Here is a 24903-nt window from a genome sequence, read left to right as displayed (position 1 = left end):
AGCACAATATTCTGTAGCCCAGCCAACTGTTAAAGGTCTTCATCTCAGCTTCTTAAGATTGAAAAAAAAAAGGGGGGGGGGGAGTGGAGCTACTTGAGGAAAGTGGGAGGTGTATACCAGGTCTTGCATTTGCAAGATCTCCCTTGCAGTTGGTCTCTTACACAACTTCCACTTAGCTCTAATGAATAACTGATCTTTCTGCAAGCTACAAACAAAATTGCAATTGACTTTCCATACTGTGGTGGTTACTGAACTTTTTCTGTATGTTCATTTTACCATTTTCTATACACACTAATGGGAGTAGCAACTGCCTTAACCATGGAGGTAAAGAGAGGCTCAGGCTATGGGACTTTGGGTGCCATTCAAACCCACAGAATTTAAGATTTCTGAAAACTACAATATCTCTGCAAGATGTCGCTGGGATAGTTCACTGCATCCAAGCCTCATCAAAATGCCACTGCCCTAAAGCACCAAATTTCAAAAGCCTCCATGAAATGTTGCCTGCTATCATGATGGAAATGTTTTTCTCCACCATGGCTGGAGAGGCCTGGCTGATCTTTTGGGTTTTTCCACCTCAGATGACAAATTAAAAGCAGATAAGGCTGGGCTGGATTCCAGTTGTAGAGACTGGGCCTTCCTCCATGTAGGATCCACACAGCTCCAATTTAAGCTATACATACAGGGTCCCTTTACCTTTTACACCCAAGGTGGAGATGGCGTCCTCTTTAGAAATCACAGATCACAGAATTCTAGAGTTGGAAGGGACCCTGATAATCATCCAGTCCAAGCCCCTGCAACGCATGCAGGAATATGCAGCTGTCCTATATGGGGATCGAACCTGCAACCTTGGCATTGTCAGCATCATGCTCTAACCAACTGAGCAACCCAGGGGCACAAAACACAGCTGGCCTGTATAAACAACACCCAACTTGTAGACCAGGGATACCAATGCCATGAAACATTCGGTGACCTCACCTGTACAGATCATGCAATTTGGAAGGAACTGGTCCACCAGGAACCCCCACTCACCATCCTCCCTAAATTCTGCTGTATCACAATGAAATAATAGACTATAGATGCCCCTGCCCAGTCTCTACTTCAACATTACGAGTGTGTTTTGTTGGTTTATTTAAAAAAAAGACGCATCTTCAAGCTTTCTGGCACCCATTGCAGAGGTCCACATCTTAACAGGGTACTGAGGTAGGTTGCCACAGAGGAGGGGGAACAAGTCCGTGTCTAGAGTGGTGAATGTTCAGCTTGTAGCAGAGCAACGCCCCTCCCCTCCTGCCCCGAGAAAAAGACAACATTCTCAAGCACATTCTTCTCTATCAAACGTGGGTTGTTTTTTTGTTTATTCTTTGAAACTTGACAAGCACTCTAACATCTGTACTTGTGGAAACATCACAAGGAAACAAACAGGAATTCTAGATTTTTTTTTCTCTTCCTTTTAAACCTTATTAAAAATGAGGTTGGTCCTAAAAATATAGAAAGAAATCAATTTAAATTCACAAAAAACTGTACATTATCAAAAATTCACTAAAACAAACACATTTGGTTATTCATATAAAAAGTGTGATGCCCCTCTTCCTGCTGTTCAGAGCATCTCACAGGATGTTGGGTTGGTTGGTTCCTTTCTGATATCAAATCAAGATGAAGGGGGAAGAAAAAGCCAGTAGTTGGATGATAAGGCCAATTATTCTAGTTGCAATTCTCAAAATCCAGTTGGGGGGGGGGGAATGCATGTAACTTTCAAAAAACAACAAGGTATTTTATACACTGACTCCCCTAATGAAGATCAAGATTAGGACAAACCTGGATTCATTCTTTTAAGGTGTGAGGGTTTGAATCTAAAAATTTTAACATTTCCATAACAAAACAAAAGCCCAACAATTAACACTTCCAAACTCTCTAGAGCTTTCTCATAGCTGAGAAAAAAATCCCAACAGATCAGGGGAAAAAACATTACTTTTAAAAAAAAACCCACAAAAAGAAGCTGTTACAGCACAAGTTTAGATAAAATATAAATATTTATGCATAATATAAAGTCAGTTTCAAATAGACTTCAAATCTACCTCTTTATTTTAAAAGCAAGAACAAAACAAAACAAAAATCCCAAAATTTAAAATAAAATAAAGTTTGAGGTTATTTGATAGAAAAAGGCTACGTTTTGTTGAAAACAACTGGGGGTGGGGAGTGAGGTTGGGGTAGAGGAAGCACAGTAAGGGAGGTTTCAGTCTCCAGGCTACATCACCTGTGGCTGCATTTTACTTACATCAGTGCTCTTGCAACTGGATTGGTCGACGCGGGGAGGGGGAAAACACAAACACACACACACCCCTCATTCAATTGTAGCACAGGTGGAAATGCGGGAGGAAAGCCATCTCCTGATGGGACCCTGCCAGCCGTTTATCTGCCCCTAAGTGATACCCGTAATTTACAATGGTTTGAGGAGCTAGGCTGGGTATGAAAAGCAGCTAGGGAGTTAAGGTTACAGGAGATGGCCTTCCCACCACTCCGATCCACCTGGGTGGTGGAAGAAAAGTGAAAGAAACAAGCTGTTTCCTCTTTTATCTCTCCTATATGCCTCCTTTGCATCTGCACCACGGCCAAGAATACTGGACCAGCATCCTGAAACAGACTGGCAAAAAACCAATGGCAGCAACGCCCCTGTTCCAGGACAGAGGCAGCTGGGGTGGACTAGGATATAAGCCTATGACTCCTGAATACAATACGGGTCGGGTGAATCGGTTTCCCAGACAGCAGTCTCCTTAGAAACCATTGCTCAGCAACAGTGTGAGGCTGGTGCTTTGGGACCAGGTTATTACTTCAAATACAGATTGCTAGTAGGCATCCGTGCACCATGAGGGGGGTGACTGATGGAGAGTTGCTGAACTGCAAGAAACAAGATGACCAATTATGCTTGTTAACAACTGCCTTGTGGACTGTTTGGGGTATTTTTCTTTTTAAAAAGGCTAGAGACCTAAACATGTATTTTAAAAGACTTTGTTAAAACCGCATTCCCGCTTGCACCAAGTGCGAGCGGGAAGGATCACCTGGCTTCAGCCACAAATATTTGAATCTGCCAAGCGCTTAGCACCAGAAACCCAAATACAGAAAGTATCACAACTGCTTATTCGCATCAGGCTCCTTCTCATGCTTTAATATGGCAACAATCCACCAGAATGTCTCTTGCATAGGTTGGATAGCAAAGAATCGGACACCTGCACATTCATCTCCATGGAAGCTTGTGCAAGAGCTGTTCTCAGTGGACTGCGCGGGTTGTTAAATCATTCCCCAAAGCTGGAGCAATCCATTGCTTCAATGGAACAGGGCCTGGGGGTGGGACCCTCTACAGACTGCCCTATACCTGCTCAGGCAGCTTCAAAACAAATTCTGGTTTTGGTGGTTCTGGCACTGGAGTTAATGGTAGTTCATTGAAACAGGCTACTCTTGCCCACGTGGCAAAAATAACGATGAATGGAACCGCAATTATTTCTCCTCAGAAAACCATCAGAATCCAGTTGGAAAAGGGTTTAGAAAAAAGGCTAAAATGTTAAGAATGTTCACATGGGGTATGTATGAGTGGCGATCTAAGGTAAAATACTATATAGAAACTGTAGACAAAAGCTGAAAGGAAATACCTATGAATTCCAGATCTTTAGACTGAGGGCAGTTGTGGACATTCTGCAAAGGCCATAGTTGGTGGAAGCAGGAACTTTGTCCTTTCACTTGCATGTAATGTCCAAAGCTGCCCTTCTGAATTGAATCTCAGTCAAGGTAACCAAAGGAGGCAGCACGATTTAGACCCCACAGGTTAAAAATATGGTCAGGAGACAGGAACCTAACATGGAGGAAGATGAAATGGTGGCAGTTTTCCCTCCCTTCTAATGGGCTTAATCCCACATCTTGTCTCAAGGAGGAAATACCTATGATAGATTGGGAATGGTGTTTCAAGGCAGGAAACAACAATCCTACCAAACGTACAGATAGATTGCAGATCAAACTTTGTAGACAGTAGCCATCCCTGAGGAATAACGCTGGGGCAGTTGGGGGACAGGGGACAGGGTGGGGACAACACTCAATAAGGCCAGAATCCCATGACATGATCTTCTGAAGAGCTGGAAGGGGGCATCAGAAAATCCTTCCTCCCAAAACGCAGGTTACATCAACCCCACTCCCGCAAGCTCCTTTACTTTGGTCCCTTGAAGCCTAGTGATACAATCCAGCAATGTTACCCACAACTAAGAGGGGGAAATGAGCTGTATTCTTGCAGCTGAGACTTGGGCACTGCAATGGACTCATGAGCTGCCCCTGCTGAAGTGTTCCCTGTGGAATCAGGGGTGGGGAAGAGGCTAGCAGGAAGGTTCATCCAGCTAAACTGTGGTTTGCATGAGGGGGGATTATCTGGTTGATACTGTCTTCTTGGTACACACTCGTTCTGGATTATTCCCATTTTGTTCAACTCCCTTAGAAACTAAATCTGGAATAAACCAATATTGAGCGGGGGGCGGGGGGTGATGTAGATTAACCAAATATAGGAATGCAAGATCCCAATTTCATACAAAGAGCTCAAGCTATGACCACCCCTCTGGAAGCAGCCCATCTTAGTTGAACCAAGAGAATGTGGCTCACAGGGGTGATACCCTTGAGAAGGGAGTACATCTTGCATTCACATGGGCAGAAGTACCTCAACATCCCAACTCCTCCAGATGAACACCAGCTCTAAGCCATATACCCTTGGTTTCAGAAAGATCATTGGAAACTGGGGGAAGGAACCGTCCACAGCTACAGTGGTTGTTCAGCAGTGGTGGGGAGAAGAGGCTGGTTGAGACAGAGTTGGAAAGGGCAAAGGGGTGGGGAGGGGTGGGGAGTAGAAGCAGCATGTTTCAGTGTCATCAAGGTTGTCATTCCCAGAGGCAGGAGTGATCTGCTTTATACATTTTCAACGCGACTCTAAAAAGGAGAAAAACTTAACGTTCACGTTACTGGCCATTAATGCATGGTACTGACACTGCACAGAAAAAAGTGTTCTTACACATTCACTAAGAACTATTGCTATTATTAAATAGCCCCAGCTAAGCTGGGGTTGTGGGTGGTTGTTTCTCCATTTGAAAAAAAGGAAACTTTTTTTTTTTGGCTTACACAGTTCAGAGAGTTTGTGTTGTTTAGAGGGAAGAAGTGAGGAGGGGGGGGCTTCTGAGGATCCAGGCGGTGAGTGAAGCCGCCCCATCGTTAAATGCCAATCCAAGTCCAATCATTGTGAGAGGGGGAAACATTAATCAGCAGGTAGCAAGATGAGCTCCAGAAGAGACAGTGTGCAGCACAGGGTTTTGAAATGGGAGGGCTTCGCCTTTGGCTCCTCTCATCTCTCCCCATTCTGCCAGCTTCATGGGTTTGTCTCCTGTTTTCCCTGATAAAACTCCTCCCACCGGCTCTCAAAAAACTGGCGCATGGTCAGCCCTGCCTTGCCCACCTCGGACTCATCCTCATTAAAGGTCCGGCAGTTGTCGAACACCAGGGCAGCATCAGCAGCAAACTCCTCACAACTTGTGTACCTGCGGAGGACAAAGAGAGCAGCAGTCAGCTTCCTGGAAGCAGCTAAGACGTCCAGCACTCGGACAGAAACTGCAGGCGCCCTGCAACACCACAATCCTATCCCTTGGTGGTGAGGGCAGTCTCAATGCACACTGCTTTAGCCGGCTCTGAGTTACTGTGAATCACCCTCCTCTCAAGCTCTCCCCTCCCCTTCCTTCATTTCTTCCCAATGGCTAGAATGCAGGGGCAGATTATTATCATGTTATTACATTTATACCATGCCTTTCCTCCAAGTAGTGCACCTTTTCCCTGTTCTACCTCCACAACAACCCTGTGAGGTAGGGTCTAGTCTTAAGTCACCTAGTGAGCTTAATAACTTAGTGGGGATCGTGCTTTTTGAATCAGCACTCAATACAGTGGTACCTCGCAAGACGAATGCCTCGCAAGACGGAAAACTCGCAAAACGAAAGGGTTTTTGGTTTTTTGAGTTGCTTCGCAAGACGATTTTCCCTATGGGCTTGCTTCGCAAGACGGAAACATCTTGCAAGTTTGTTTCCTTTTTCTTAAAACCGTTAATACAGTTGCGACTTGACTTCGAGGAGCAACTCATAGCACGCGGTGTGGTAGCCTTTTTTGAGGTTTTTGAAGACTTTGGTGATTTTTGAAGCTTTTCCAAAACTTTTCTGACACCGTGCTTCGCAAGACAAAAAAACCACAAGACGAAAAAACTTGCGGAACGAATTAATTTCGTCTTGCGAGGCACCACTGTAGTTCAGTTGATTAGAGCGTAGTGTTGATAATGCCAAGGTTGCAGGTTCAATCCTTGTATGGGACAGCTACATATTCCTGCATGCACTGCAGGGGGTTGGACTAGATCCCCAAGGGTCCTTTCCAACTGTACAATTCTATGATTCGACACCTGCTCTCCCAGGCTCCAGTCCAACGCTAATTGCACCAGCTTCTTTTTCAACAGCATTAAGCTATGGTGTAATTTGGATTTGGGACCTGTCAGCTGTAGAAATGACTCCCTACAGGATTGCAATTCCACCAGTCTTTCCCTTGCTTGGGCTACCACCATTTGCAGGTGTCATTAGGAAAGGGAGGAGGCTGCTGAGCTTGAGCAGCTAGCGGCAGGCTAATTGACAGGAAGGTTTCTCAAGTCTGAGACCTTAATTTACACTGTAAGAAATAGAAAGGAAAGATCTTGTGGCATCTTAAGAACTAACACAAATTTATTTGTGGTGTAAGCTTTCATGAGCAAGAGTCCAGCTCATCAGATGTAGGTGCTTTCCAAGTTGGCAAGTATATACACATGGGTGTGGAAGAGGGGGAAATAAAGCCGTGAAATCAGAGGGAAATAAATTTCTAAAAGTACAGACTGTGACAATTCTGATGAAACTTAAATATAGTCCGATCTTGCATATACAGTGGTACCTCGGGTTAAGAACTTAATTCGTTCTGGAGGTCTGTTCTTAACCTGAAACTGTTCTTAACCTGAGGTACCACTTTAGCTAATGGGGCCTCCCGCTGCCGCCATGCCGCTGCCGTGCAATTTCTGTTCTCATCCTGAAGCAAAGTTCTTAAACCAAGGTACTATTTCTGGGTTAGCGGAGTCTGTAACCTGAAGCGTCTGTAACCCAAGGTACCACTGTCTATTCCTGCCAACGTGGGGCAATGCTCCATACATCCAGACTCTGGTCCACAAAATCTCATGCATTAATAAAGGGGTTAGTTTTCAAGATGCTACAGCACTCTTGGATGGTTTTTCTGAAGCAGACTGATACAGCTACCACCCCTCAAGATTTATTTTTTTGAAAAAATCTCTTCCAATATCATGCCCAGGTGGTGGATAAGACACTGCGCCTTTTTTCTAAAAAGTTTTAACTCAAATTTTGCATGACCGCAAAGGACACCAGCTTTGCGATCACTACCTCTGCCATTCCTACGTCACAATGCTTGGCCCCCCCAAGGCAGGCCTCGTCACACACTCCCTTCCCTGCGCAGCATCACCTTTCCCTCAGTAAGCCCTCTGGAGACCTCAAGTTTAGTACAGTGGTGCCTCGCAAGACGAAATTAATCCGTTCCGCGAGTCTCTTCATCTTGCGGTTTTTTCGTCTTGCGAAGCACGGCTATTAGCGGCTTAGCGGCTATTAACGGCTTAGCGGCTTTAAGAAAAAGGAAACAAACTCGCAAGAACTCGCAAGATGTTTCGTCTTGCGAAGCAAGCCCATAGGGAAATTCGTCTTGCGGAACGACTCAAAAAACGCAAAACCCTTTCGTCTAGCGAGGCATTCGTCTTGCGAGGCACCACTGTAACTCTGCAAAAGAAGCCCGGCCCAAGGGCTGTGGCACACTGCATGGGACCACCATGAGGCGCACGCTAGCTCTACCTGCATAAAACTACCCCATTTGTAGCACACAAAACCCTCCAACCAGGACCAACCCCCACAATTAGAAAGGGGTTGTGCGAGCGCCATTTGGATTTGCAAACGCCTTGAGCTGGCCCTGCCACCAGCAAGCTCCTTCCCTGGACTCACCCGCCACGCAGCAGCCGTGCCCTCATGGTGGCAAAGTCCATAGGGTTTTTGATGATTTTCCGATAGCCAGGCACTAGCCGGGGGTTAACTGGTTCCAAGAAAGGCCAGGCAGCTTCATGTGATTCCATCTCCATCAGGATGATCCTGACAAAAAGGGGCCAACATAGAGTCAGGGCTAAAGAAACTGGAGAGCTTATTGGTCAAGCTGAGAAGGCCTCCCAATGAGCAGGAGCAGCCCTAGAGTGGATTTACTGACACTCTAACCAAATTATTTATTTGGATCATTCAAATAAATTCAGTAGGATCGCCTACTAACCGAAGAGGTTCTTACTAATTCAACTAAATAGGCAAGGGTTGCTCTGGTGGGCAAAGGTTTCCTGTCAGCTGCCTCTCTGCTTTGAATCTCTGGGCCACAGCACATCTGAGAGGAAACAACTGCTGCAGAAGCCCAATGTAAACCCCTCACAGAGTGGGGCTGCTTCACCCCATGTCCGCTGTGGATGTCTCTATGCGTGGCAGATGCAAAAATCCCAGGGAAAGCAAAAGGGATTTACAAGCCTTCCACAGCCCTCAGATGCTCCAGGCGCCACTCTGCTTCTGAATCTCTAGGCCACAGCAAGTCTTAGAGCAAATGGTCCTTTCTCCTCTCCATTCAAACCTAACTGAAAGCTTATCCCTATGGCATATTCTGCTCCACACCCTTCTCCCCTGGACACCAGGGGAGGTGACACCTACTCGCAGAAGGTGAGGTCGGCACTCTGGCCTCGTGTAGACACTCTTCTTCGCTTGGAAGGAGATAGGCCTTCACCCGAGTATCGGGGCGGTACGTTGGCCAAGTTACTGCGCTGCTGGTTTGCTGCTGACCGAGATCGGGGCCTGAGCTCCTCCTTTCCAAAAAAAGCCCCGGAACTTCCACCTTTTCTTTTCTTGCCGCGTCGTGGAGAGCCATAGTCATCCTGGTATTCTCTTTGCATCTGTACCATAGAGAAATTGTAGGGACGACAGGGATGTGTGTGTGAGAGAGAGGGAAGTAAAGAACCATAAACTGGTGAATTTAGGAATCCCACTTCAGGGAAGGGTTTCCCAAAGGCAGCACAAAAAGCCTAGAGCTATCTGCTAGGGATACGGCACGGTCCCACACTGTTGCACACTCCCCACACGCTCCAACATTCAACACTCCCTCCCTTGGAATGCATCTCAGTACAAATTGTGGAGCAAAGGAAGCCCTGCCAGTCAAGGAGGAAGTATCGAAGAGTTTGGGATGGGACAGATTCTAGCCCACATGGAGCCAGCACCTGAGCGATGCAGAGGGAGCAGAACCAGTCACCGGCCGGCACCTCGGTCATCTTGGGCCGGTGGCAGTAGAGGTGGCAGCCACGATCGCAGCTATCGCATAGCAGCAGGTTCTCATCATCATCCCCTTTCCGGCACACTAGGCAAGTCTGAAGGGCAGGGAGAACAAGGAGGGGTGAGGACCAGCACTACATTCAGAGGTCCAAGGCCAAAGTTGAGCTCCGAGAGCTCTCCCTTTTCCCTTGTCCCCAAATTGAGCTCCTTCCCAGCTAGATTCATCCAAGCCACGGCTCTGCTCTAGCCAACCCCTTTGGAACAGAGAGATCTTTCTGCAGATCCCACAGCTGCTTCATCTCCTCCTAGTACAGGCTTCAGCACACATGTGCCTCTAAAGGCCACACAAGGAGGATCAACTCTCTTCTCTGCACCAGGGATTTCACAAGTTACCTATGTTCACTTTGATTTCTTCATTTACGCTTCCTTATATTTCCTACCCCCAACCCAGTGCTCCTTCCTCACCGCTCTGACAACGGACTTCTCCCAGGCAACAGAACGCTCCAGCTGGTAGATGCACAGAGAAACTTGGGCTGCACTATGGCATCTCTCCAAGGTCTGGCGCCACGTTCGCATCCGAGGTGTGATCTCGTATGAACTGCAGAAGAAAAAATAGCAATCCATTACGATGGGGGGAAGTCAATCCTGCCCAGCAAAGGAAATTCTTCACTTGGAGTCTTTTGGGGCCATTCCAAATGGAAACATACTGTGAGAGATGGCAGGCCTTTGGCGCATCATCTGAAGCTCCAGGATGGAATTGTCAGGGGAATCTATAGCTTCTGGCTCAGAATCTTACTGCTCTAAACCATCTACATCCCTGTTATATTTCGTTCTCATTAACGTCCATCATCGCCTAGCTCATAAGCATGCTAGGTAAACATTAGAAATCTGGTGAACTTTGACATTTATTGTTAAGCCTCAAAGACTTAAGTAGGCCCAAAAGGAAATCTAACAGGATTAAATGTCAGTAGCCTTAAGTTCAAATCATTCTCATTTCCATCATATGCAGCGAAAAGGATATTTATCATACCTCAGGCCTGAGAGAAACAGATTCTTGCCAATAAGATTTCTGACATTTCCTGATGGGCCTTGTAAAACCGTAAGACTTACTGGTAAATGTCAACATTCACCAGATTTCTCACTTTTGCTGCAATGCACACATTTACCACTTTCTATTGCCTAAAAAGCCTCATGTCAAAACAACCAACAGCAGCAGCTTTTTTCCTTACATCTTAGTATCTTCTCAATGCAATCAGACCTGGAATTTATCAAGACTCCTGCCCCAAGTCCATATTCTCCCATTTCCACAAGAGGTTTTTTAAATGTTAGTTCCTATGGGTTTTTACTATTTTACTTTAATGTAAACTGATTTAGGAGTCCCTGGGTTAAAAGGAAAGGTATAAAAAAAGCTTTTTATAAATAGTGAGACGACCCTGATTCTCATTAGGAGTAAGGCCCTGGCAATTCAGTCAACAGTAAAAGAATACACCTACATTTCTGTGGTACCCAGCTCAAGGTTACTGGGGTTACTCAGCAAAGCTTTTTCTACCACCACCTCGTGAGGAGGCCAGAGGGGCTCTCTGAGGTATCTCCGCTCCAAGTTTTGCTCTAGCTCTGTCAGGCGAAGCACAGCTAGGTCTAAAGGGTTGGTGGTTTCACGCTTCATAGCTGGTCCTTCACGCCGGTTTTTTATGGTGATGTCTTCCAGAAGCTCCAGCTGATGCTCACAGTACTGCAAGTCGTTCCGAACAGAATCAGGTTCTGGACTTGTCCAGCCCTGGGGGGGAGGTGGAAAACAAAAAACGTGAGATCAGGGCATGGCAGGAAGAAGAGGGGGTTGTGACACACTCTGGGAACCCCAGATGCATTTGTGAATCTTCTTTCCATGTACCAACCGAAACCAGGTCCTGCAGGTACACAGTTTTCAAGGTTGTGCTACTCCTGTTGCCAATGAAAAATATTTGCACCAAATAATGATGGTGCCTCTGGCACAGATGTGCAAAGGAGCCCCCATGTACCAGAACACTCACAGTCTTAAGATAGCCCATCAAAACGAAGAAGCTTGAATCATCATATGGTGCTGCCAATGTATATGGACCTCTAAAGGTGCCACAACAAAAAAAGAGAAGTCTTTGCTCTCAAATTGATTAGCTTTCTGCAGGGCAGTGTAGCTGCAAAGGTGCCAGCTGGGGAGTAATGCCCACATGCAAGAATGGAAATGCCAAGGTAGGATTTTAAGTTGACCTGGGTCATTTCTCTCCTCAGTTTTCCAACTCCAGAAACAAGGAAAGATCTGAATTTATGTTTTAAATTGTTACGGCAGATCTAGAGATTAGCAGGCACCCCCCAGGGTGATCTGTACAACGTGAGGTCATCCCCCAACCCACCCACAATAATAAGAAGAGTTATCAGGAGGGACTCAGCCTACCCTGGATCATGGTACCTACTCGGATCTGTAGATCAGCCATGAGTACCCGCTGCTCCAGCTCCTCCACCCACTGCAGAACAGACAGGTCTGCCTCAAAGGCCCGCTCAGCCATCGACCACTGGGCCAAGGTTTCCTGAGAGACAGGGTGGGCGGAATCCTCAGGATGGGTCTGGAAGATGGGATCTAGGTGGGAAGACCAGAAGAGTCCATTAGAGAAGTTAGGGATGTGGTAACGTGGCTCCCTGCCTCACTCCAGCCATACGATGAGAAGCTCTTACCATTGGCAGCTCGGGCACACACCTCCCGTAGGTACTCCTTGTGCTTGATAAGGTGCTTGTGCAGGGCTTTCTCGCGGATCCCTCGTGGGTGCAGTACCTGCACCACGGCTTCCAGCTCTTCTGGATCCTGCAGCCACCACCAGCCACTCTGCATCTCTGCAAGGAAGAGAAGAATGGGGAGGGGGAGGTGAACCAGCTCAGAGTCTGGGGCCACTGAATAAGCCACCGTTTCCGCACAGCATGCCTGTTAGCTCCCAAATGATGCACTCTGGGTCTTGTCTCAGGTCAGCATGCACGCAAGGAACTGCACATCAGCTGCTTTCACGGTTCAGGAAGCCTTTAAGTAATGTGGAAGACAACCATATCTAGTGCAGTACTTGAGGGGGTTGTCCTTAAGAACAGATTTTTTAGTCCTCATGGGGAAAAGGTGAAACTGCATTGGCAGTTTCTACAAGGTCCTACAAACTGAAGACACTGTGGGGTGACGCTTCCAGGGGTTGGGAGATACCTATGGTCACTCATGGCGGATTCTCAGTCGCGTCTTCTTACAAATGGTAAACCATTTCATCTTCCCTCACAATCCTTTTCCAAACCATAGTATCAATAACTTCAGAGTACGCACATAGTACAAATTATACAGAAGAAAAGGAGATGCAGGTTTCCCTCACCTGGAGGTATAGGCTGTGCTGTCAACTGTGTCAAATATTTCTGCTCAATTTGCTTGAAGAGTTTTGTAGGGGGGCGCCCCCGCCGTCTCGGCTGCCCTAGAGGTTCCTGGCCTTTAACGGGGACGTCCTTGGCTCTTGAGGAGCAAGTACTGTGAATCCTGGAGCTGGAATGGAGAGGGGTGGAGGCCAGTTGTGGCAATGCTGGGCTGGCGGTGGAAAGGCCGTTCAGCTGTGAAGAGGGAAAGATCAGGATGCATCAGACAAGGCCTGAGCTCTAGCAGGGCTTTAAAGTCAATCTTCTAGTGGAGTTGCCATCTGCTCAAGGAGCTGCCTGGCTGTTTTTTCAATCATGCCAACACTTATAGGTTACTATGTGGGCTTGAAAAAACTCAGCTACTACCTTATCTGAAGTCATTTGTTGTCTTATTGCTAGCTATTATATACGAGTGGAAGGCACCAGGGAATGGTGTATATTAGCAGGGTAAGAGGATAACTAGATAGAGGACAATGAGATCAACAAAGGATGTTATAGTTTATCTATACCAAGTTGTGTCCTGAGGCAGGGCAATCTTATAACCTAAAGCATCTCTTGAGAGATGCCACTTCCACTTTTGGCTTGAAAGCTTCGCAGGAAGAGATCTACCCACTCAACGAGAAAGCTCATTCTAAATGACTTTTCACGGTTAGGAAATCCTTCCTGATGACAACTCTAAATCTACCTCTTGAATTCTAATCTATTACTTTTTGTCCGATTCTCTATGAACAGTAGTTTCCTGACATTACAGCTTCCTGTCTGATAGTTCCTACCTTGAACAGATAAGAAATGCAAAGCAATTCAGAAATAGCATTACCACCACCAACCCCATGCTCTAGTTGTTACATGGAAACAGACCACTCACAGGGAACTGTCCCCAGGATTCAGGTAAAGGCCCTGCATTCAATTCCTTGTATTAATGCAGGCACCATGTCCTTTGCTCCTCCACTGATCCAGGCAAGATCAGAATTGGAGCTTGCATTTCCTGGTAATGAAAGGTCTCTAGATGACACTCACCTGCCGGGTCGAGGCCTTTGACTGGTCCCTGGTCGGGGGCTTGCAGGTATGGGGGGCAGCTTTTATAGAGGGTTGTTCAACGGAGGTAGTAATTGGAGAGTCATTACAGGATGCCCGGGGCAGCAGATTGAACCAGGCAACCTGTGTTTCTGTGGCACTTTCATCCTCTGCGGCAGAGTCTGGCAGCTCATCTGGGGGTAACGGGTCCCCTTTGCCAGGGCTGCTGTCTGGGGTAAGCACAGAACTGTTGAGCAGAGAGGATGCCTGCTGTGTCTGGCTGAGCCAGGACAGGAAGGCCGACTGGCTGAGGTCATGCTGGGATTGGCCCATGGGCACACAATCCTCCAAAAATCCATTGACAGACATGGGGGCGGGCTCTGGCAACTTGGGCTCCGACGACTCAGGCAGCAGCATATTGTCCCTCCACGGCCGGCTCCATGACCAAGAAGTTGTGCCATTTACGTAATCAGTAACCGGTGGAGTCTCAGTGGTCTCTTGTTTGATGGGCAATGCCTCAGGTTCTTCCTCCTTCAGGGCCTCTTCCTTCTCTGGCACGTTCTTGGGTGTCTCAGGGGAAGCTGCTTGGGAGGCAACAAAAATGATATCTCCCTAGGTTTCGCCACAAGATGGTGCTAAAAACTTATCTCAAAAATACAATGTCAGGGGTGGGTGCGGGGAGAACCTGTGGCCCTCCAGATGCTCTTCCATCAGCTCCAAGCAGCATGGCTGATGGTTAGAGATGATGGGAGTTGGGAAGGTCCAATGTCACCTAAAGGGCCACTGCTTCCTCATCTCTGTATGGAGTGAAGGAGGCAAGCACAGGTACAGCAGACCTTTTTTCTTTTGGAAATTATCTTCCCTGCCTCCACCCCCTGACTGCAAGATAAACACTGATTCAAATCATTTGTGGGTGTGGGTGCAGCTTTCTTGAGCGGGTAGAACAATGAGAGAAAAAGCAGCTAGCGCCCGAAAGATCAAGCATCAGCTTTTCAACAAGGGAGTCATTGGCCAAATGTTATATACAGCTGAAGTCTAAAGTGCGATTTAGTTCGCAGATATAATGCCCTATTAAATTACTCCACCCATCCAAATATATCCCATGCTGCCTCTGCACCCTCAGCAAACTTCAGTCAAATTGGCATTTCAATTTAAAAAGTGATATGTGGCCCACAGATTTAAAAACAGACATACAACCCTCCTGGCTCCACTTCCCACTTCTACTCTGCTCTTCTTGCCCCAAATTCTGAGCTGTCCCATGGCTCTTTCTAATTAGCCCATTAATTCTGATCTATTTTGCCAGCTGCAACAATCCTCGTGGCCCCAAGTTCTGAGGAGGGAGCCACCCCACAAAAAAACACGGAACACCGCAAGAAACATGGGTTCTTCCTCGTCAGACCGGGATCTACAGTGCCATCTCTTGCTTTGTAATAAAAAAGCAAACCGATAAATAAAAATAAAATAACTATTAGGGCGAGGCACATATTAACAAAAACCACAATTTGTACGATAAAACAGGAACTAAAAAATCGCATATCAATAAACTGTAAAATAAACTAATAGGCAGACCCCAACTCAGTAATGCCACCAGTACATTCCAAATGCCTGCATGAAGAGTCAGGTTGTTATTGAGCGCTGAAAAGAAGCCGCCATTGGTGCCTCCTGGGCCTCTGGGCGAAGGGAGAGAATTCCAAGGCTCTCTCCAACATCCTCACATAATGTATAGCTCCCAAGGAGCCCCTCCCCGCAGGAGAACTTAAATGTTGAGTCAGGACGATATAGGAACAGGAGTTCCTCAACTATCATGGCCCCAAGTGGTTTAGCCTTTGTACATCTTAGGCTCTACATACCTGCTGAAACCTCACAACCTTCTACGAAGACCCCACCTAGGTGAGGCAGCACCCAATACCGACGTCGATATCGATCCTGCCCCAGGGATGAAGCCCGTAACAGCTGTGAAGCATGGAGCAACTTCTTGCGGAAGAACATCTGGCGCTGCAGCAAGGAGGAGACCAGCAAGAGCACCATGTGTTATAAAGTGCCTGTGCAAAGCTCTGGTTACCACAGCAAAGAGTAACACACCTCCCTGATTATTCTACTGACAATCGCCAATATACACTTTAAAGTCTAGCTGCTACTACAGCTCCTTCCATTCTGTACTTATCTTTTCAAATACAAGCATTTACCTTGGAAAGCTTTTCAATTTGTCTCTCCAGCTCAGGCACACTGGAAACCGGAGTGTCATGCTGGGAAAGAAAGAAGATAACTTAGAGCCAAACCCTCGTGTTTCCCAGAAAATCTAGGCTGAATTGCTTTGGATACATTAAAAAAGATGCTAGAAAGAAGAAAGTGGGAAGTGATGAGCGGAAGGGAGGATCCAGCTGCTGCAACTTATGAAGTTGCAAAATCCACTAAGAGACGGGGGGAGCCCTCTTATTCTACAAAAGGCAACACAGAGAATATCGACTCACTTCTTAAGACTCTTGCATCTTGCTAAAAGAACTGGTCGTTTTGACAAGCTTAGATCTGCCTCAATGTCCATGGCCGAACATGATTTTTACCAAGGGTCACACTACTTTGAAGTTATTAGAAAGCAGAGGCAATTTAAATCTGTTCTAAAATATTAACTTTTATATGTTTTCAAGGATGGTTGTGAATTTCTCTTGATTTTATTGTTTTATCTTTTTGCGAACCGCTTTGAGGTTTTTTTGCAATCAAGCGGTGTATAAATTTTATGAAATAAAATAAAATTAGTTGGTCCAATAAATGTTATTGCTCAAACTGTCCTGCATCTCATGCCGTATGACCAACACTGCTCCCTTCAAACCTGCACTTTGCTATTAGAACAGATATTCAGGGACGCTGCATACGCCCTTCTCAGTTTACTCGCTCACACCTTCACCTACCTCATTGTCTTTCCGTGTCCTGCATGCTCTGCTTCTCTCCTCCTCCATTTCCATGTCCTCATTCTCTTCATTGATGCGTGAGCTCCGTCGCCACCGCCCTTCCTCCAAGCCTGTGATTTCTGACTCGGGGCGTCCTGTCTTCTTGGCTAGAGCAATCTTTAACCTACAGTGCAACAACAAGGCACCAGTAATGGAGAGAAAAGGGACACAATACATTACAGCGAGGGACTCTGGGATTGAGACTCAGGGCAAGCGTTATCCAGCTACTGCGCCTGCATGAGCTGATGCACAACTACTAGCCATCTGGAATTATTTCCTTAGGTGACCCACATACCAAAGGGAGGGGAACCAGAGGGGAAATCCTCTGGTAAATCCAAGAAGATGGAAAATAAAGCAATCAATAATCACTTTGGCTCCTATAGTCACAGTAAGATTCCACACCACCAGAGATTACTTGATTTAAATAAATATAAGAGTGAAATGATCTCAGCCCTCTTCATCTAAGTGCCCCTCCCACACCCACTGAGCTTTCTGGTTACACTGGGTCAAAACTAAATCCATGGATATGTACCTGCGCAGCTTTCCTTCAATGATCCATTTATTTCTCCTGTGGTTAGACATGTTCTCTAGGGTCTTGTCAATTTCACTGCAAGAGTTAAACAAAAAATTAGAAAGAGAAGTGGGGTGGGGTTCAACTGCAGAGAATTGGAAAATATTCCCTTTTTATCAATATATGCACAATGCTCATTCAAGATCCATTACCCACCCCACTACACATACACAGTCCAGTCTACAAGAGAACCTGTCAGCGGAAGAGTAAGCTAGCCACTCATTTCTTTAAGGCAGACATGCAAAGCTTATGTAGGGACATTTGGACGTCCAATACTATTCTAATATGTTCCCAGTGGTATCTTCCCAGAAAACAATTTGTTCTCTGTTCAGCATGTTTTCTACACAAAGCTCGGGTGCAATCTGGGTGGCCACATGCTAAAGTGCACGAAACCATTTATCTATTTATTTAACAGCATTTTTGCCCCAATGTTCAGTCAAAAAATGCTCCCAGTGCAGCTTGCATAAAATCAACAATGAACAAGATAGTCCCTGCCTACAGCCGTGCAACCTTACTGTGGTCACTAAGCATCTAAGATATGCTGAACCATCTAGCTCCTCTGCTTGCTTTCCTCTCTCAGCTCAAGAGAGTAAGATAGTATCATGGGGGAGGATGCCTCCCCATCCATATCTACATATTAAGAGCTCAGACTGTCACAATAATATGGCCATGAGAGACACAACTCAGCAACTTGCCTGAGCTATCACCACTTACTTGATGATAAGGGCACTGCTGTTAAGTTCATTGACGAGGAAGGCCAGCACGGCAGCCTTTTTGTCAGGGGCTAGTGCCTGGAAGGGTTTAGTGCGCAAGCAGTCACATAGGTTCTCATCTGCCCCATAGGCTATGAGGAAGCAGCGAAGGATCTCAGACACAGTGTCACGGTTCAGGCTTATCTCAGAGAGTTTCTCGCCGAGGATCTTCAGCGACTGGCAGAAGAAAGGAGAGGACAATAATCAAGATGTGTCTGCCATGCCAACAGGAACATCCTGCACAGCATTCAAGACTCTTTCAGAAAACTACCACCACCTGTAGGAGAAAACTACTACCACCAAGCCAAACCTCACTAGGGAGTGATCTGTTCATGACAGCTGGGTAATAATTAGCCACCTCCACCACCTTAATGTCAACTCTAAACTGTTCTTTTTTTTAAAAAAAAATAGAACAAGAGTATGGCTGGCAATATGTGTTGGGTCCATAATGTATTGAGACTGCCCCATGGTTAGAACAACGGTTCTAAGCGAAACAGGCAAATGTGCTAATACGTCCAATTTGCAGGTTTCAGATTTCACACAATTTCTCTTTTCTTGGCGCAGAATTTTGATTAAGCTGCCTCCCTCGACCCTTTAAAGTACAAGTTTACATAGGGCTAGATAGAATTGATGGCAATAAGTAGAACAGATGCAAATAGATCACTGGGGAGGAAAAGAGCCATGAAGATCTCACACCATGGTCAATGAAGCCTCCCTCCAAGCTCCCTCTCATAAAAATATTTGGCAGATAATTCCATGCAACTTTTAAGTTCTCCCTGAAACCTTGAATGCTAGAAGCATTCTTTTTTAAAAATAAAATAAAATGAAAAATTCTATTCTCAGGAACCTGCACTGCAAGCCATAGTCTGCCACTAGCAGCAGGCTTGCAGCTATAGCAAGCCAGCATCCCTGACAATGATGCTTCTTCCTATCCTCCATAGACAGCAATCTAGTCTACATCCTACTCACAAAGTAGATACAGGAAAAAACCACAATAGCCAGGCCTGCATGTATACCACAATTCCACGGGAGAACAGGAAACTTGCATAATGTGGTATTGGGTGCAGCTTCCTGAGACTCTCAGCTTTCATTTCAATTAAAAATCTACAATGTTTTTCTAGCTTTCTGAGCTTTTCGTTTGCATAAAAGTGTGTAGGCAATGCCTACTAACATCTCAGAAGAAAGAAGGCTTGTTGAAACAGATTCTCGGCGTTTGGGGCAGAGTTTCAGTGCTTTGCACAGTTTGCTGCCCTTCCTCATAGTGAACTCAGAATATGCAAAAATAAGAGAAATTGTGCAAATGTATTCAATTTTCCTTGGTGCAAAATTGGGGGGTTGTCTAAACTATATGTCTCTCTCTCTCTCTCTCTCTCTCTCTCACACACACACACACACACACACACACACAGAGCTCTGATTATACCACTAGAATATTCGGCATGCACCAGACTACAAACCCATTCCGTTTTCACACCAGTACTTCAGTCCATATGATTTCTTATATTCAAACATGCAGATTGATGTGACCCAGAACATACATACATGGGCCTACCTGGCAGAAGGGAGGGAGGCCAGGATCATACAGTGCAGCCTTCACCAGCTTCACCAGGAGGTCTAACACTTCACCCAAACTATCGCCTACATTGAAGAGGCCCTCTTGCAGCGTACTCAGACTGGGGACCTCCCTGGCTACATCAAAGCCCAGCACCTTGCCATAGTTGTGTAGGAATTCCACAATGGCTAAGCAGTCTGAGAAAGCATGGCTGGGCAAAACCAATCCAGGGATGCGAGAAAATTCTGGAAGAGGCTGGGAAAGACAAAATATCAGTACAGAGAGCATCAGTACAGACTTGTGATCTAGCAGAATAGCTAGCCCTGCTCATACTGCAACTCAGCCACACGAAAGGCTGATAATATACAATGTCTAACAAGGTAGAAAATCAGAGAACATTTTCCCAGTGTGGAAAGCCTGCCAGCCCTCCAAAGCCAGGTGCCCAGATTTCCCTGTCTCAAACTATATTAAATTCCACCAGATCAAGTCCATTCAGCAACATGAATAGATACAGAGAAGAACTCAAATGCCACAGAAAAATACTTTAGTGTCTCAGTGAGATAGAACTGAATAGCTCAGACAATCTTAGCCTTTTGGTGGAAGAACTAAATGATCAACCCAGTAAATATATGACAAAACACTATATCAGACGCTAAAGTCTTATAATTGGCCATAGGTGACAGAACAATGTTGTGAGACAATCAAGTGTCTCAACTGAGCAAATATAGGAAAGTACTGAAAGGTTCGCATATTTAGACAAAAATGCATTGTTTGTTTAGTATTGGTACAATTAAGGAATCTGGTGCAGAAAACTGGCATCCTGAGATGTAAACATCTGAGCCAGAGTCACCGCCTCAGTTTCAGTGCCAGATATCATTTTGTGGTAAACCCAGAAGACCCCTTAAGCTGATGCTACACAACAAAATAGTGTTGCTTGGGCGGGAGTGTCTTGGTAAGGGATGAGGACTTTCATGTTACAATAAACACACAGCTGCTACAGGTTTGAAAATTTCCCCTTCATAATATTTGGAACAGCATGGTATAGGCATGGTGCACTGTTCTATGCTGCATTATTTGCTACTGTTAGCATGCAGCACAGAAACATACCATACCGTGACTTCATAACACTGGCAAGCTCCTCTAGATATTAAGAGGTGAAGGTAGGAATTCAACATTCAACTGCTATTTTTAATAGTGGCTCTGCTTTTATGTATCATGTAATTCTAGCCAAAGCTGTACAGGATAGTTAATAGTCTGGCAGACGTTTAGAAGATAAGGAGATGCTTAGGGCTTCCTTCATCAGTTGGCAGGGCTTCAACTACCTACACAGCTTTCTCTACCCACCTTTGCCCATGACTCTTCTTCCCCATCTCTACCCTTAATGCCAATCCACCCCAACTTTCGTGAGATTGTCCAAACCATACTGCAATCAACCAACCTCCCTCCGGACCCCCCAATCCCTCGCAATGCCAACAAAAATAAATAATTTTATAAAGGACCTACCCACGTGAGGCTGACACAAAAAACCCTGCACAAGCATTATGCAATAGATCATTATCCAATAAGATTCAATCAGATCATTATGTCCCCATCTCTTTCCCCTCTTTCCTCCCAATGCCTATGACAACAGTATCTCATACCGAAAATAAGCAAACTGTGAAAAAGACACTGTGAATTGGAAGTGGAGACGCTATATGTTCTTTTCCATGCTTATTTGTTTGTTTTACAATACATTTTTTTAAAAAAATAAAAACTGATTTAAATAAATAAATAAATAAATAAACGAATGGAATAGGGGGCTGTCTCCCAACCTCTAAAAAGCCAAGCAATTCTATGCACCTGGTGGTCCCCTAGACACATATCTTCAGTGGGCTTCTTCATTTCCTCCAGAATCATTTGCTGCCGCTGTCGTTCTTCCTGACGCCGAGCTAGAAGATTCTTATCCACCTTTCGGGGAACCTTGGCTGGTACTGGCAGCTTTTTTTCCTTGGGCTTCACTTTTTCTTTCAGCTTTGCCTTCTCCTTCAGCTTTTCTGGCTTATTCTTTTCTGGCTTGTTCTTTTCCTTCTTTACCTGGAGAGGAGGAGAGACATGGCAAGGTTTACATGCAATTATTCAGGACCTGCCAACCTTCCAACTTTTCAAAGGGCCATTCCTGACCCACCTTCGGCTTCTTTTTTACTTCCTTGGCCTTGACCTCTTTGGGCTTGAGTGCCTTGGCCTCTTGCTTCTGCTTATTTTGCACCTATGGAAAAAAATAAGCATGAGGAATTCTGTCAAGGAGAGAATCCACTCAAAAAGAAGAAACCTAAGGGGAAGGTGAAAGCCATTGCTGTCTTTACAGTACTAGCTCCCAAAACATTTACTAGGAACATTTATCAATTAAAGTTTGACTGCTTTTCAGCTTAACTGGGAGATTCTTTTCCTATATTTCATTAATTTATTTTCAATATGTATAGACTGCTTTTCAATGTAAATGTGGTTTCCAAGTGCTTTACAAAGCAATAAAGAAATGCATCACTGCACTGACAACATATCAGTCAAATAATAAAACAGGTGTTTTAAACAGTAAAAACCACAGGTAAAAACCTAAAAGAAGTCTCACACAACTTACTTAAAATATCTAACTGAATAGAAAGCTCTTTGTCAAGAACCTGTAAGTTCAACAGAGAGGGGGCTTGTCTGATCTCAGCTAGGAGGGGACTCCACAGAATTGGGCCCACAATAAACACGGCTCCTAGTGGATACAAGCTGAGCGAGGAGGGATCAATAACAGAGACTCCCCTGCATATCTTGTGATCAGGCAGGGATATAAGGAATCAGGCTGTCCTTCAAGTATCCTGCACTCAAGTTGTTAAGGGCCTTGGAAATTAATAAAAGAACCTTAAACTTGCCCAGAAATATACAAGCAGTCAGTGCAAACTTTTAAGGACTGCAGTTATGAACTGGTAGTGTGTCCCCACCAAGAGTTTAGCCACAACATTTTGCAGCAGCTGGAGCTTCCAGCCAAGCCCAAGGGACAGACCCTTAATGCCCCGTTCCACAGCTAACTAGGGTAGCATACATTCACATACTGCTTAGATTCACCACACAATCAATGGTGGGATTTGGCATTCTGAGCATCTCAGCTGTGAGTAAATGCTTCTATCCCTCATGACTGTAGAGAAATGCCTAGAATCGCACCGAATTAGCGCACAAGCAGTGGGAAACTTATTCCTTGCTTTCCTGTCCCTAAAATACAAACCCATGTAATTTTTTTTTCTGCATTCCACTATGCAATTCAAATCCTTTGCCAAAAAATAAATAAATCCATCCTTTTAAAATGTGAAAGCAGTCTTATGCCAACTGACTTGGACATATTCCAGACTTGGGTGCGCAATTTGGAATGTTTGTCTTGGGGTACACAAACATCCTTACTGGCAACCAAAGAAGGAAGCTCTCATCACCCCCCCCCCCACTTTACCCCTTCAGCTTGGGAAATGCTCCTTTCATCCCCAAAGCATCCCCCTCTTGCATAGGGAGAGAATACTGTGACCCCTTCCCACCAAGAATACACTGTCCTGTTCTACTGTATGTACCTTTTGCCTCATTTTCTTTTTGATCTTGCTCATCTTCAGCTTATCTTCATCACTGAGTACCTCTGCAAATACAAACGGAGAATGAGGGAATTTTTTAAAAATTGTGAGACTAGAACAGCCCGCCATTCCATACCTAATAGTATCCTTATGCTTTATAGCAGGCTTCCCAAAGTTGGTGCCCTCCAGATTTTGGGAGCAAAACTCCATCCATGATCAGGAATTAGAGGAGCTGTTGTCAAACAACATCTGAAGGGCACTAGGTGGGGTAAGGCTGCTTTACATAAGGTACCACTTCTCCAAAAGATGTAGACTTAGGGTGATGTTCCTAAGATACACAAAAGGGGAGTGTGTCTCTATCTCAATTGTTTTATATCCTTCTCCAAAAATGCCTCTTATTAATGATTGCAACCCTGAATGAGCATCCATAACCACAAAATCTCTCATTACTACCTGCTGTGCTATCAGTCTACATAAGATCCCAAGATAAGACATAAACCAACATGTTCTCTTTAGAGTTTTTTTCAACTGTACAGATACAGTTGACAGGAATCACCAAATCATTTCTCACCCCTGAAAGTCACCACTTCTCTCTCAGGCACACCGCTATAGATGGGAGGTCTGTGTTCAGGAAAGCAGCAGTGCTCCTTCCCGTTTCCTCCTAGCCATAACCCATGTCTTTGAAAGGTAAGTAGAGAGAGCATTTTCCTCTCCCTGCCACCCCCCGCAGCCGTACTGCCACTCAGAGGACCTGTCTGTTTATCTATCTGTCTGCCTGAATGTGTGTTGGGGCGAGGAGTAGGTCTGAATGTGTATGCATGCTGAGTGTGTGTACGTTTGTGTGAACGCACATGTGTAACTTGGCCATGCACACTTCTGATCACATCCGCTGCTGGCATGCAGCCCTCAGAGGGTTAGGAAAAGATTAGCCAATGCTGACTGGAAGCTACTCATGATGCACCAGGATTGACCACAATCTGTTTAAAGATTGCTTGCGTGCAACCCACATAGAATTCTAGTCATATTTCTACTCCTGAATCTCTGAGCTAGTCTTTAAAAATATATATAAAGCACAAGTTTTTATCCCTCATTGCTGTGAAGACACAAAAGAAAGCTAGGAAGACAATGTCTGCAAGTACTTCCAATCCTCCAGGGCAGAGCTTTTATGCCATGTTTAGCTACCTGCCCCTCCCCTCAGTCTCCGGTCATGTTCTCTTACCTATATACTTTTACTGCCCCTTGCTTATCCGTTTCTCTCTTCCTGCTGCCACACCGCTCCTTGACAAGAAATTCCAAATTTTGCAAAAACTCAAACATTAGTTTCCAGAAAAGGCATGCAAATGGAGACTGATGTAAAATAAGCAGATTTGCATGCATCTTGTTGATATATGCTTTAGTTTTGAGAGCAAAAATTGAATTTTCTTGGCACACAGAATGAACAGCCCTGCCTCCAGAGACTGACAAACAACTCCTGCCACAAACTAAAGCTCTTTCTTGTGAAAGCTCCCGGCATGCAGAAGGGGCTTGTCCAGCTGGTACCTTGGGCTTCCAGTCTTTTCAGAACCCTGGCATCCATCTTGCTCAGCAGGTCAGGCACTTTCACTTTGGGAGGACGGCCACGGCCACGTTTCACCTTGGGCATTTCCTTGGCCTTGGCTTTCTCAGTA

General features: G+C 45.4%; 1 protein-coding gene across 1 annotated transcript in view; it reads right to left on the bottom strand.

The window, feature by feature from the left end:
- Positions 1 to 1318: 1318 nt before the first annotated feature.
- BAZ2A (bromodomain adjacent to zinc finger domain 2A) overlaps positions 1319 to 24903 on the bottom strand; it is a 42153-nt gene continuing 18568 nt past the window's right edge. Inside the window, exons 10-29 of the mRNA XM_080996572.1 lie at positions 24776 to 24896; positions 23240 to 23301; positions 21826 to 21906; positions 21501 to 21734; positions 19662 to 19916; positions 18072 to 18286; positions 17319 to 17393; positions 16748 to 16910; positions 16028 to 16087; positions 15692 to 15836; positions 13845 to 14422; positions 12794 to 13022; positions 12126 to 12281; positions 11867 to 12030; positions 10913 to 11196; positions 9885 to 10017; positions 9368 to 9514; positions 8808 to 9046; positions 8073 to 8216; positions 1319 to 5555 (exon numbers count right to left, since the gene is read on the bottom strand). Of these exons, the coding sequence (XP_080852698.1) occupies positions 5387 to 5555; positions 8073 to 8216; positions 8808 to 9046; positions 9368 to 9514; positions 9885 to 10017; positions 10913 to 11196; positions 11867 to 12030; positions 12126 to 12281; positions 12794 to 13022; positions 13845 to 14422; positions 15692 to 15836; positions 16028 to 16087; positions 16748 to 16910; positions 17319 to 17393; positions 18072 to 18286; positions 19662 to 19916; positions 21501 to 21734; positions 21826 to 21906; positions 23240 to 23301; positions 24776 to 24896 (3654 nt within the window). The 3' untranslated portion in view covers positions 1319 to 5386. The remainder of the gene's footprint in view (positions 5556 to 8072; positions 8217 to 8807; positions 9047 to 9367; positions 9515 to 9884; positions 10018 to 10912; positions 11197 to 11866; positions 12031 to 12125; positions 12282 to 12793; positions 13023 to 13844; positions 14423 to 15691; positions 15837 to 16027; positions 16088 to 16747; positions 16911 to 17318; positions 17394 to 18071; positions 18287 to 19661; positions 19917 to 21500; positions 21735 to 21825; positions 21907 to 23239; positions 23302 to 24775; positions 24897 to 24903) is intronic.

The sequence above is a fragment of the Podarcis pityusensis genome, assembly GCF_964106645.2.
Source record: "Podarcis pityusensis genome assembly, chromosome: 2".
NCBI classification, from domain to species: domain Eukaryota; kingdom Metazoa; phylum Chordata; class Lepidosauria; order Squamata; family Lacertidae; genus Podarcis; species Podarcis pityusensis.
The sequence above is the reverse complement of the archived record's forward strand: the minus strand, read 5'-3'. Positions and strand labels throughout refer to the sequence as shown.